At 35.6% G+C, this 13,840-nt stretch overlaps 2 protein-coding genes across 4 annotated transcripts; both read right to left on the reverse strand.

Annotated features, from left to right (window-relative positions):
- Positions 1-1,867: 1,867 nt before the first annotated feature.
- Positions 1,868-3,816, reverse strand: snx10b (sorting nexin 10b). Its single transcript, XM_046848452.1, has 4 exons — positions 3,491-3,816; positions 3,303-3,403; positions 2,504-2,605; positions 1,868-2,346 (listed from the first exon to the last, which is right to left on the reverse strand). Exons 1-4 carry the CDS (start codon positions 3,581-3,583, stop codon positions 2,142-2,144), a joined length of 501 nt encoding a protein of 166 aa, XP_046704408.1. The 5' UTR covers positions 3,584-3,816; the 3' UTR covers positions 1,868-2,141.
- A 133-nt stretch (positions 3,817-3,949) lies between these two features.
- On the reverse strand, positions 3,950-7,863 carry cbx3b (chromobox homolog 3b). Of its 3 annotated transcripts, none has more exons than XM_046848450.1 (5): positions 7,631-7,863; positions 5,699-5,844; positions 5,188-5,359; positions 4,823-4,983; positions 3,950-4,704 (listed from the first exon to the last, which is right to left on the reverse strand). In XM_046848450.1, exons 2-5 carry the CDS (start codon positions 5,836-5,838, stop codon positions 4,587-4,589), a joined length of 591 nt encoding a protein of 196 aa, XP_046704406.1. In that variant the 5' UTR covers positions 5,839-5,844; positions 7,631-7,863; the 3' UTR covers positions 3,950-4,586. The 3 variants fall into 3 exon arrangements, with proteins under 3 accessions (XP_046704406.1, XP_046704404.1, XP_046704405.1); XM_046848448.1 differs by lacking the exon at positions 7,631-7,863 and adding an exon at positions 7,259-7,358; XM_046848449.1 differs by lacking the exon at positions 7,631-7,863 and adding an exon at positions 7,259-7,281 and having other exon boundaries at positions 5,194-5,359.
- Positions 7,864-13,840: the final 5,977 nt, after the last annotated feature.

Genomic DNA, 13,840 nt, shown 5'->3' on the forward strand with positions numbered 1-13,840 from the left:
TGGTTAAAATAATAAGCAAAGCAATTACAAAAGTAAGTCTATATACTAAGCACACTGATGAACAAACATATAATAATAAAAATGAGAAGAATCATCAGTTGTTTCCAGTTTAATTCACAGAATTTGACACTGCAAAACTTGTTTACAGTGTTCTTTATATTTTGTGTTTTAATACTGGCCCAATTTCAGTTTAAAATAAAGGTTCATGAAGTAAAGGAAACTATTTATGAATTTTTGTAGAAATATTTACGCAGTTGATTTATTTGCAATATGGAATATTTTCAAGTATCATTTAATGTATAATGATTGGATCCTGAGTCTGATTTTGGTCATCTTTTTTGTATTAATAGTCAAAATAATAAGCAAATTCATGTACTAAATTTCCTAAGAAAATACCAAAAACACTATATGACCAAATGTTTGTGGACACCTAGCCATCACACCAAGATGTGCTTGTAAAACATCCCATCCCATAGTTTGTGCACAGGGTTATAATGTCATGCTGAAAACCGTTTTGTAGGTCCACTAAATGGAAAATTGCAATGATACAGCATAGAAGGACATTATATAAATTGTGTGTTTCCAATCATTTGTCAGCAGATTGGGGAAAGCCCACAAATTAGTGCAATGGTCAAGTGTTCCTTGAACGTTATCCATAGTGGGTAGCTTGTTTGTTTAGTTGTTCCTTCCCTTCACCAGTGTGGTGAACATTTGCACTAAACAGTAGACCAGAAAGAAAATGCTGTTGACATTGCAGTACGTTTAAAATGTCACCTGCTCAATCTGGGTTGCTGAAGAACCAGCTCATGAAGAAGTCGGCCCAGAGGCTGAGTGTTTCAGCGTGGTAGGTGGACAGAATGACGGCTTAATGACATTAACCAACACACCTGTCAGTGTGGTGAGCCACTCACACTGTAGCAAGGGCTGCTCATACAATTCAGGTCTGTATGTGTGTGCACGTCCTATGGCACTCCAGTGGGAGCTCTATGGTCCCAGGCCTGTCAGCCTTACTAAGAGGCAGCTGACTGCATGGGGAGCTTATTAAGACACTCTCCATTGTTAGTGAGCCAGTGGCAGGCAGCTGACACGGTCCTTATGGGATTGCCCGGGTGTGGGAATGATGTTCAGGGAGCAGGCGATTAGAGGAATATCTCAACCTGTTGACTAAACCTGAACATAATGCATAATTCTTTAACAGAGAAAGACAGGAGCAAAACATTGGGGCAGGAAAGAGGACATAAGGGCCTCATCTTTTTTTTTTTCTTCTATCTGAGTCTTGTAAGATGGAAGAGGGAAAGAGAAAGCAAACTGGGATTGGTTTGGATAGGTTATTTTATATATAAAAGACACATTCAAGCAGGTTTTACATTTTGTATTTATTTTTCTTACTTTGTTCTAGTCTTATTTTTAGTTCTATGATCTGTAGTGAAAAAACTGGTCAAACATATCAAAGTCACCTTTACACAACGTATATTAAATTCCATTACACGCAGACCTGCACGTTAATAGAAGACTACAGTAAAGACTAGACAGCTCTGTAGTGTAGCAGCATTTTTAGCAAATAAATATAGCAGAAGCGCCACCTGCTGACCAAAAGCACACAGCAATTTAAACCGTTTTTTACATTCACCAATTAGAAAGATTTGTATTGGGAGTCTCTCTGCATTAGGAAGACACTTTGAATAACAACAATCTACACAAAAGCTAAAATTCATCCCTCAGTGGGCACTCTTAAAACATCCTTTCAGTTGGCTTGTGAAGAGACAGTTAAGGATAGTTTGCAAGTGCACAGTAAATTCATCCTATAAAACTCTCAAGACCCATCTGTGGTTCAAACATTAAAACATTTCAGAGACCACACACTGAATGTTTTCTCACAAATTCAGTCCAATAAGGCTTTATTATCAACTAATAAAGATAAATATTATATATATAGTACATATTCACAGCACAAAAAGGAAAGAGAAGGACCAGCTTCGATGAATCAGTTAGCAGTTACACTTTTACATGCGCATTCATCCCATTTTAGCTTTAACCCAAATTGGCTTAAATTCTGGATCCTGCAACAAATACACTATGATTAAATGTTTTTACAGAGATTCATCACGCTGTATGAGCAAAATAAATATGCCAAAATCCAATTAATCTGAGTCAGTTTCTCTTTCCTCTTGTAAGTTCTTTTCAGAGCCAAAACGTTGTGTCTTTGAACCAAAGTTCTGAATTGCCTCAGTGACAGTATAGTGGCTCCTGCCCTCAGCACAGTCCTTAATCTTCCTTATGCTAAGTTGAGATTGCAGAAAGAGGTGCAGACAGCTATCAGACAGCAACACTGGGTTGCGAACAATCCTAAAGAAACACACAGGAACAAGACTTTAAACTTTCAAATGATGTGTTCGAACTTGACTTGCAACACAATGATTTGGACAAACTACCTTGCAGTCACATTTGGATTTGGCATAGGCATAGAAATTGTACTTGAGAGCTGTACTTGCAAGAGACTTACTCTTCCAGGAAGTGCCTTAGTCCTTCCATGCGAGCACTAATCTGACTGGCATTGTTGAGGCTGAAGAAGGGGTTTTTGGGAGGAAGCTCAGGTAGATTCACTCTAAATGTCACACCACAGTTAAATTAATCTTTACAATATTATACACTTAGTATTTAAAGCAAATATTTCATACAGTTTCTGCAGGAGTAAAATACTTAGATAGTCTATAAGGTCAGATACTTGTGGATGCCTGACCCATATGTTCTTTGTGAACATACCATTCTAAAACCACAGAGTCAGTGCGCTTTCGCACACCACTGTTTTGAGGCAATTCTACTAGATTTTGGATTATGGCTGTGGGGGTCTGTGCCCATTTTGGCATAAGAGAATTGCTACTGAATTTTGGTAGAAACAGCTGGTGTGCAGTCCTCATTCCAAATGCAGGTCATTCAGGTTTTTCCACAAGAATGTTGGCAAACAATGCCTTTATGGACCCTGTTGCCCAGAGGTAATGTCCTGCTGAAACATGTTTTTGAATGGTGTAATGCTACACCACACAAGAAACAGAATTGCTTCATTCCTGCTTTGTGGCAACAGTTTCGGGAAAAGCAATATGTACATGATGGTCAGGCATCCACATACTTTTGGCTATGTCATGTCATTAATAGTACATGTTTAGTAAATATGTTAATGGTAAGGATTATAAATTAAGGGTAAATTGTAATACAAATGAACTTATAGATAGTAATATAATTTTATATAAAGTATAAAGTTTAAAGTATATCAATGTTATATACATGTATTAAAGAATACATACACAAGCAAGGCATTCTTCTGCAGCTTCTGCCTCAACCACACAAACTCGCTGTACCTCCTTCGTACACAAGAATTCTTCTTATTAAAGGCCAAGCTGTTCGTCTATGAGCACCATGAGAGACAGATTTACTGGAATCACACACATCCTAAATCAAATTCTATAGTTAGTCAGTTAGTTATAACACTTACATGTATGCAGATTTCATAATCCATATATGCATGCCAGAAATCCTCCTTTTGAATGCGAGGATCCCGGACCCACACACTGATTATTTCCTGCATGGGACTATAAAGATGACAAGCAGACAATGTGCCTATTGCTTAAAGTACAACAAAATGTCTGAAAGAGAAAATGGGAAGTTGTCAAATTATAGGGAACTTTTTAAAACTTGTAGCAATTCTGGAATTACTCATGATGCTGAGAACTAGATTTTCCATTTGGGCAAAAAAACGCACTTCTCTCTTTTGATCTCTGAGGGTCAGAATCCTCGGTTATAACTGCTAATACTGATGTTAAGATTAAATAAAGGTCAAACAGAAAACAACAAAAACTTTTGAATACTTTCCATTTGTGGCAATCAAGCCTGATATACATATCATCAAAGAAATGTGGCAACAATAGTGTATGGAAAAAGAAACAAGACATTCTGAATTTTGGACATTTATTAACCCACAAGTTTCTCGCTCCTCATTAAAGTACACTAATGAACAAAAAAGAGAAAAAAACTAGTAAGGACAAACTACATTTCTCAACAATGCACTGTGCTGGTGCAGATGTAATAAAATATCACACTGCTTTTAAAGAAAATAAATGGTCTTAAAATGCTACATTTGTATTTGTTTGTGCAAATGAACAAAACTACAAATTTCACAGATCACTGGTCTTAATCACAGTAGAAGTGCTAAAACAGTTACACAGAGACCAACGGTTACAGTGATTACTCCTAATAATAAAGTTTTCATTAGTACATTATGTGGCCCCAATAGGTCTCTTAAAGTTGAGTCAAACTGGCTAAACATTAAAGCAATTAGGTAACACTTTGTACTTAGATCTACAGTTCAAATACAGCACCAATTATCCAACCATTTATTCTATAATCTAGATAATTTAATATACTTGTTACAAGACATCACTCTATACAGTGCAGTTCAGTGTGCTTCGACATGTTTCACAGTGTCTGGGAATTTACACACTTTCACAACAAGACTTTTCACAGACATGAAAACCCAGTGGAAATGGTGGAGAGGAAACTTCAAAAGCTGCCGTGTGCTTTTCAGTTCATTGTCACTGTTCCTCTTCCTCATGCCAGCTCAGTTTATCCTCATAGAAACCAATAACCATCTTGGGCCATCTTACACTGGCCTCCCTGGCCGACAGCAGTGCCACATCATCTGTGTCTTTCCTGAAATGGCACAATTGTTTAAGATCTTTATCTTCTAAATAGCAAAATGTAAATAAACATGGAACTTGATGTACTTATCTGTAAACAAAAACCAAAAGTAACATGAGAGGAACCGTGCCATTTGATGAGGAACATGAGCTCTCCTTGCCGGTCGGTGGAGCCAATGATGCGTTCTGGTTCTTGGATACGAGGGTGGTTGTTGGTAGTCTCAGTGTTGTGGTCTGCAGATTCCCCAGTCTCACACTCTGTCTGCTCTCTTTCAGAGTGCTGCTGATGTTGCTTGTAGTCACAAGCAAATATACAACAGTAATTACAAGACATAAGGTGAAGTCTAGTATGTGTACATTACAATAATTTTTGCATATCACTAGTGCTTAAAAAGGATTCCTGGGAATAAATTGTTTCAATGTTTTTTTTAATGAGTGCGTATTTTTTTATTCATATTATTTTATAAGCTGGCAAATATGGTACAAAATTACCTATACTTACAAGATTAGCATCCAGCTCTGTCTGTTCTTCTTTGGGCTGAATAATAGAATCCACAGGGAAAACGTCTGTTCTTTCTGTCTCACCTGAGACATCTAAGTTTCTAAGAAACTCTTCAATCAGCTCTGGGCAGTCCAGATTGTCTTCTGGCTCCCAAGTGTTTTCAGCACTAGGAAGATAAAGTAGAAGAAGGAGCTTAACATTTGCATTATGTTTTGAGGTGTAAGGAAACAAGTAAAAGAGTACTTTTCCTGAGCTGATTTTAATAATGTAGAGTCTGATTAAGATGAAATGGGATAGAAATATAATTGGTGGATTTCAGAGGTTTGTAAATATTAAAATATATAAAGGATTATCTCAATAATATTTAAATGATCCAATCAGTTAAACTTTTTAATCTGTAGCAAAGCTCCTTGATTAACCCTTTGAAACAGAACAAAAAAACACTAAACAAACAAAATGCTGTATACATATATAGCTACCCTCCCAGACATTTCCAGACACTCACTCTGTGAAGCCTTTCCACTTCAGGTAGTATTCCACTTTTCCATTGTTGACTCTTCGATGAATTATTTTTTCCACAGCAAACTCCTGTACAACTGTTGTCTCTTCTGCTTTCCTGTTTTTCACATTCTGCTTTTTTCTCATGTTTTCCTGAGACACATGAACACATGTAGCCATTTAGCCAATAAAGAACACAGACCTGTTTTGTCGCTATAACAATCAGGCAATGTGCTTAGTGAATGCTACAATAAGACTTCACCATCAGGTACTTGGCTGCAATGTGATGTGAACACTACCGTATGTTCTAAAATTTTAGGTCTGTATTTCCAGTGTGCAAGCCAACTGAATGGGGGAATTTTTAAAATGCTACCTATGACACACTGGACTCTCGTCCACTTTGGGCACATGGGCAACCCACCTCATATCAGACCCAGCCAGACATTGGACCCATACATCGGCCCAATGTGGGCTACACAACCGTGTTCCTGCATAAGGCCATTGTTGTTGTGTATGAGTTAGGATCAAAACAGTAAATGGCAGATTATCATTGTTTTTAATACTAATCTTGATTGTTAATGACGAGAAAAATTATTATAAATTTACTTGTGATTCAAATCATTTCAACATATAGCTTTTAAATCTAATGGTTTGTGGTCTATTTGCAACATCGAGGATTTTGCAATCTTTCAGCTGGTGATGCTTCACAATTTGTTTGTAATTGTATGTCACACATTTGTGGCAAATAGTCCATGTGGAGGTTAAGCAAATAGCTGTAAATTCCCAGCCAGGCTGCTTTCTATGATCGCGATGTTAACCTGTGCTAAAAAGAAAAAGGCAACAATAAATAACATTGGAACGTTCATTTCTCCGCCAGCCTTTAATTAATATAAGAATAAACAGACTGATTGAAAACACTACACTTTTGCGCATGCGCTTAAATTCCTAGAGGCTGCAACAGCATTGCAAACCGGACTTCCGGCTTCTTCGCGATTCGGATTTATTTAACCTATAAAAGACCCTTGGTCTCTTTTTTGATAAGAAAGTTACTGGTTTTCACCTAAAGGTCATTTCAAGTAGTCTGTAAAATCCTTGTCTATCTTGTGTCACATTACAGTCTCATTCACGTTGCGTTCAAACAAAATAAATATAAAGGAAAAAAAGGTGCTACAATTTTTCACATGCAAATTCAGCAGGAAACACAGGTTTCTCTTATTATTGGTCTCTATTGACGATGATTCAATACATTACTAGTGCAGATTGTTGTATTATAAAAAGATACCGAATGTTTTAAACTGTTTAAAAGGTTTGATTGGAGCTATGTTGTATTTTAAGAAACGGGAACAAGAAAACTTTGCTAGAAAAAAAAGGACAACTAACAGTGGTCTGCTGTCAAACGTTTAGAAAACAAAAAACAAACAAACTAAATATTTTGGGCAAAAATAATGGCTTGGTAAATATAAAAAAAAGATTAATGTACACCTGATATTCACATCCCCAAAAAACACCGCACTTACACACACATTTATCATTATTAAATATCTGTCCTGTGAAATAACATCTTTACATTAAAACTGCACATGCTGATGTTTCACTGGAGGTTGTGACTTAAATAAACTGCGCTATCTACAGCATTTGTCTTAAAAACTGTTTAGCCGGAAATAGAAAACCTTAGGAGTCGGTTCAAAGAGTCGACTCCTTAACGAAATGCATTATGACTAAGCGGTGACACTAATTAGAAATTAAAATAAAACGCTTGCACAGCAGTTATGATTGTTATATTGTCATTATCCGGCTGTCTAGACAATGTTATTAATGACATTGTCTTCTGTGTGAATAAAGTGTGCGTTAGATTTAGAACATTTCTGCAACATGAAAGTCAGTTTCATAGATGAAGCATGACCACAGAAGAAGGATGTTGTAAGTGTGAACTGCCTACCTGATAATGTTACAGGCTTCTCCCAGTTCAGATCCCAGTACAGATCCCAGTCCCGCACTCGTCCTCTACCGACTCTCGTTTGTAATCACTGCTAGCGATCATACGTGTGATGTGCTTTGGGCGAAGGTGATCATCAGATCCTGTAGGAGCTTTGTTGTGTTTACAAACTTTACATGAAAGAGTTAAATTAAAAATGGCAGTAAAGCAGACGCACCGGAAGTGAAGAAGGAGGAAGCGGGGAGGGGGAGAGGGAGAGGGAGGGGAGAGGGAGGAGAGAGAGAGAGAGAGAGAGAGAGAGAGAGAGAGAGAGAAAAACCTACTTGTGGACCAATCACAGATCATTTACAGTATAAGCTGTTACACACCAATTTATACACACACACACACACACACACACACACATATATATATATACATATATATATATATATATATATATATATATATATATATATATATATATATATATATATATATATATATATATATATATATATATATATATATATATATATATGTGTGTGTGTGTGTGTGTGTGTGTGTGTGTGTGTGTGTGTGTGTAATAAAAAGCCAAAGAGCAGGTTTATGGATGTGGTGAAGGAAGACAGATGTGGTTGGGGTGAAAGATCCAGATGTACAGGTCAGGGGGGTATGGAGAAGGATGACCCGCAGTGGCGACCTCTAATGGAAAAAAAAACGAAAAAAGGAGATTATATCAATCCATCTGAAGTATTAATGTTCTGGTATGAACTGGCAATGAGGACGACAAAACCGGATTTTTTTTTATTTTTACTTTGAACCATAAACAAACTTAATCCTCTTATTCTTCTTTCAGCTTCTCTCATTAGGGGTCGCCACAGCGGATCATTCGTCTCCATACCCCCTGTCCTCTACATCTGCCTCTTTCAAACCAACTACCTGCATGTTTTCCCTCACCACATCTATAAACCTCTTCCTTGGTCTTTCTCTTTTTCTTCTTCATGGTGGCTCCATCCTCAGCATTCTTCTACCGATATACCCCATGTCCCTCCTCTGCACATGTCCAAACTATATAAATAAACTTATTCAATATTTACAAAATCATCAGACTTGCAGTACCAGTAGATGGCCACTTGGGGGAACTATTGATCAGCTGTAATAAGTAATGTGTCGCAAGTCTCTTACAGCAGCCTCGAGAGAATTATTTAAAGCCATCGGAAATAAGCAACTTGTGAAACCGTACAATAAAAACGTAACCTGTAGAAGCTAATACAGATACAATAATTTTACAGGTGATCAATTGGCTAAATTTCTTACGTACAGTTAAATGTATTGCACAAATGTTTTTTTTCTTGTGTATTTTTTTAACAATTTAACGCACGACACGTTTCACAGCCATTTCCATACGTAAACGAGTCATTAGCCTATTTTGCACCACGAAGTAGCAAAAGTGATATTAGTATTCAAAGAAATCGAGCCTCGATTCTAAAGCAAAACTTGATACAAAAAGAGCAAGATAAATAAATAAATAAAATAAACATGTGCATCTATTTTGTCAGCAGCACCATTGGTAATTTTATTTATTATATAATATGTTATATTCCAAAAAATTCACCATTAAACAAGTGAAAAATAACTGCTATGCTTTATATGAGTACATATTAATTTTTCAAGTATATGAATCTCATCTTCCTGAGCTGCTCCTGCTCAGAGGAACCGCTAGTGGGCAGTACATTTCTGTACCTCCCCTTTTGGAACATAACTGACACTCTCACACTATCCAATCAGAGAGAATGCTGAACCTGATTGGTTTACTTGTTCAACCAATCGCAACTTGCGTTAAAAAAAAGTGGTTTGTGATACAGGGTTACTTTTTTAAATTCACATGATTAAAATTAATCTATTTTAACTAACTTTCTCAGTTACACCTTAAAAACTTAAAACACATTAAAGAAGTAAGATGTTTAAGGTGTATCTTGCAGACCTTTCTCAATTGCTTTGCTTCTTCCAGCTACAAGCACTGAGCCAGAGAGGGAGTTACACTGCAGTACTGGTAAAAATGAACCATCATAAACTTTTACTGCATATTAAATGGTACATTTACCTTTTCATTTAATGCCTCCATTGATTTCAGCCATGATGCAAATTCAAAACCATGAATGAATTTTCTTATAAAAGAAATAAAATACAACAAATTCCTGTCTTTCACAACAGAGTGACTAATTTAATTATAGAATAATGTCTATGAGGCTTTACCTAAAACATGTAAAAACCAACCAAACAAACAAAAAAACATGCAGAAATTTGCATGGGGTAAACAGGACACTTTACCATACTCATGCAGTCACACACTGATTTACAGGCCATTCAAAAGTGGAGTCACTTTTCATCCTGCCCTTTTTACGATAGCTAAACTCCACAGAGGAGGTAAAAAGTTTATAATCACAGTTACTGTTTCCATTATGGATAAATTTGCTTCTGATCATAGCAATTTATATATATATATATATATATATATATATATATATATATATATATATATATATATATATATATATATATATATATAGTATAAAGGGCTAACTCTTCTTTTTAGAAGTAGTGCTGCTGTTTGCTAGTTTATTTTTACTTTCATATTTTTTAGTTGTAGTAAATTTTGGGTATCGAAATTCTCTAAGCTGTGTATTTGCACAAAAAGCTGAAAAATAATTAATTTTTATAACTAGTTTTTCATGACACCATTATTTGTCCAAAATAGATTTTACACATAATATGCATGGCTTCACTGTGCCATTTGTGCAACAGAGCTCTCTCTCTCTCTCTCTCTCTCTCTCTCTCTCTCTCTCTCTCTCTCTCTCTCTCTCTCTCTCTCTTTCTCTCTCTCTTTCTTTCTTTCTTTTTTTAAATAAACCTACTCTTATTGTTCCTATGAGCTATAACAGGGCTTGTCAGCCTGAGGGCTGTGTGCATAATGGCTGACAGATGGGTTGCGGTGTGTAAGTGCTCCTGTGTTTCTGTGTCAAAACCCTGCTTTTTGCAGTCCCTCTCCTTAGTCTGCTTTATATCTAGTGCGGAGTGGCAGTTTTGGAACATGCCGTGGGTGAACGTGCTCTTTACTGCAGCCATGGCCCCTGTCAGGCTAGAAATGTGTCCAGATGGAAGAACCCCACTGTGCATGCCTGGCCAACACGATGGGGGTCCAGAGAGCTGATCTGTGAGCTGTTGGTCGGCTGTGACTGGGCTTTTTCTCTGCATTGCGTTCCTGGATCCTGGCACGCTATTTCAGCCTAGCTCAAGTTACGGACGCGCTCATGCCGGTTGTGTCAGACATGTTGTTTTTTCAGTGTGTCAACCTCATGAACCCTGGCCAGATTAGCTGGAGTTTATTTAATGAGAATGTTGCAGGCACACTTAATTCATGGAGAGGTTTCTGAAAGGGTCAACTGATTTACAGTGAGGAATTTTTGAAGGTGGTTAAGAACTCATACAGTACATTCTCCTGTTCCAGCCAGAAACACATAAGTCATGTTTAGTATACTTCCACAGAGTTATGTATTAACTTGCTTATGAATTGAGTTATTTGATTACTGTCAAATCATGTAATAGACTCCCTGAATAACAACGCTCAATACGTAGATTTCCCAGGTATGGAATATATTTGTAACTCACTTCTGTGTTTCTTTAAACTTTTAACCATAATTTACAACAGTATAAAATAATTATTCCTGGTTTATGTTAAGTGAAGTGTATATATATATATATATATATATATATATATATATATATATATATATATATATATATATATATATATATATATATATACTTCACTTATAACATTTAGCTGCAGTTGAAATAGTACTGAATGCATAGAAGAAGAGCTTAACAGAAATACACAAATTATTATCAGGCTTTCAATGTTCCAAGGTTAAATACTAATGGAAGCCCCAATCGATAAATAATCTTAAGTTACACATTGCAGCTGTTTGCTGTCACGTAATTAAGATTAGTGACCAGGAACTGATATTGCAACCAGAACCTATTTTTCCATTAATTGAATAACTGAAGCACAATTATCTTTTGGTTTTGAAATTTTAAGCACACTTTAAATATTGATATATCATATCTATAAACCAATACATTACAGAATTGTCGTTAATGCATAATTTAATGTAAATTATTTATAGACAAATAAAAAACAAATAATCTTCAGTCATGAGTGAAGAAATTGATCAAAAGTACTTGTTTAAGCCATCTGCTATTTAACATTTATGAGTCTGTGTCTTGTTTAGGTTTCATAAAAAAACCCCAAAAAAACCCAATAATAAAACATGTTTCAGTATGAAACAGATTCTACAGAAAGTCTGTAAAGTCTTTACATTTCTTTACAAGCTTGCACATTGCAGTTGATCATTTTTATTAGGATTGTTTTGTTGTAAAAATTTCACCTGAATCAGAGAAATCGGCTGCTCTCGGTTTGAGCGTCTCATACCCTTCACAGTAGTGTATTTGTAATAACCGTCAGCTCTGTGTGTTTTGTGATAGAATATATCTATCACACATCTCACTTTAGCTTTCCATATCAGCACTCAAATCGTCATTATCAGTGGTGTGTCAGCCACACTTAGGGCAGTCATCTGTCATTTTGCACTCTTTGCTTTGAAAAGGCCGAACCTGACACCAGCTGACAGCCTCTGTTGTTTACCCTGCTGCATGGACACGGCTGATTGTTCGGTGAACATGACACTGCATACTGGGCGGGCGCCTGGGCCCCCTCATCACCTAACTCTCAGCACCTCTGTCAAGCCCCAAACCTAACAGAGTATCAGATTTATGAGTTCATATTCGAACAATCTGTGGTACGGGAGATGATTTGGGTTGGAGAACAGAGGATGGGTTCAGATTGGAACTGACGTCCTGGAGAAAGGCCGAGGTAGTAAGTGAAGAAAGACCACCGAATCAGCTTTCAAAGAGCTGTCTTCTGCAGCTCAGTGCTCTACAGTTCATTTCATTCTGTTCAATATAAAAGTCTTGAAAAAAAAGTCTTGAGCCTGACTACAATCTAAATGGTGACTCAACCCTGGAAATCCTTTAACCTGCCGTAATGTAAAGTTTTTAAGGTATCCTAAATAGTGTAGACAACAAGTAAAATTACTTCTTTTAGTTGTCTATTTTCGAAATAATCAAAATTCCATTTTGGTAATATAGATAGATCTCTCTATTCATCCCATGATTTCCATTATAGCATCATGTGGTGTATTATGTAATATGATATCTTCTTGCCTAGCCTTTTATGCATTACAATTTTTGTTAGAAAATGTAGTTTAGAAATGTTACTGATGCATTTTACTTAAATCATAAACTGAACATCTAAAATTTTCAAATAGTTTTTGTCAACACATTAACCAAATTGCAGAATGAATTAATCTACCACTATGATACAAGTGAAATGAAGTCCTAATTACAAGTTCACTATTTTAGCTCTGCTGTACCTGAATGAACTTGTACTATACTATACTATATATATATATATATATATATATATATATATATATATATATATATATATATATATATATATATATTCTCTTTTTCTCATTTATTTCTTATTTTATTTGCACACATAGTACTTGCACACTCACTACATATAGTAAGTAGTGAGTGTGCAAGTACTATGTGTGCAAATAAAATAAGAAATAAATGAGAAAAAAAGAGAATTATAAGAGAATAATGAAATATAAAAAATGAATTATTGGTTTCCTGTGTATTGGTTATGTAGGCCTATAAACAAAATTTTTTTGCTTATAATAGCAAATATGAAACAACAAAAAAATGTAATGTTGTACATCATATTGCATAATACACCACATAATTATTAGTAAAACTTACCAGACATTTTTTTTATTTTCTTACTCTAGGCTATGTGTTTTTAATAATGGTTTTAAGTGAAATATTAACTTGTTTATTTTATTACAGTTCATTGGTCTTTTACATATTACTGTGTAATTGTCATTTTTGCCAACACTTATTATGACAGTATTTCTTATCAGAAAGGTGTAGACAGATAACAGGAAAATAAATTCTGTCGACAAAATAAGAAATGTTTTTTAGATGAATGGGTAAACTTTTAAACTTTCCAACAATGGGTTCAATGTGCAAATGTTATGAGACCCTTTTTTTATAATTGCTTTTTGTGTATTTATCAATTAATATTTAAAAATAAACATTTTT

This window comes from Silurus meridionalis, chromosome 4 (genome assembly GCF_014805685.1).
Source record: "Silurus meridionalis isolate SWU-2019-XX chromosome 4, ASM1480568v1, whole genome shotgun sequence".
Taxonomy (NCBI): domain Eukaryota; kingdom Metazoa; phylum Chordata; class Actinopteri; order Siluriformes; family Siluridae; genus Silurus; species Silurus meridionalis.

Excerpts from the sequence above, each read along its gene's own strand:
- snx10b (XM_046848452.1), bottom strand. The coding sequence starts at position 3,583 with ATGCAGGAAATAATCAGTGTGTGGGTCCGGGATCCTCGCATTCAAAAG. Across the intron at positions 2,606-3,302 it reads CAGAAGAATGCCTTGCTTGT|AGTGAATCTACCTGAGCTTC; the intron begins GTATGTATTCTT and ends TGTGACATTTAG. Across the intron at positions 2,347-2,503 it reads CTAAGGCACTTCCTGGAAGA|GATTGTTCGCAACCCAGTGT; the intron begins GTAAGTCTCTTG and ends GTGTTTCTTTAG.
- cbx3b (XM_046848448.1), bottom strand. Across the intron at positions 5,360-5,698 it reads AAGTGGAAAGGCTTCACAGA|TGCTGAAAACACTTGGGAGC; the intron begins GTGAGTGTCTGG and ends TTATCTTCCTAG. Across the intron at positions 4,705-4,822 it reads CTCATGTTCCTCATCAAATG|GAAAGACACAGATGATGTGG; the intron begins GCACGGTTCCTC and ends GTGCCATTTCAG.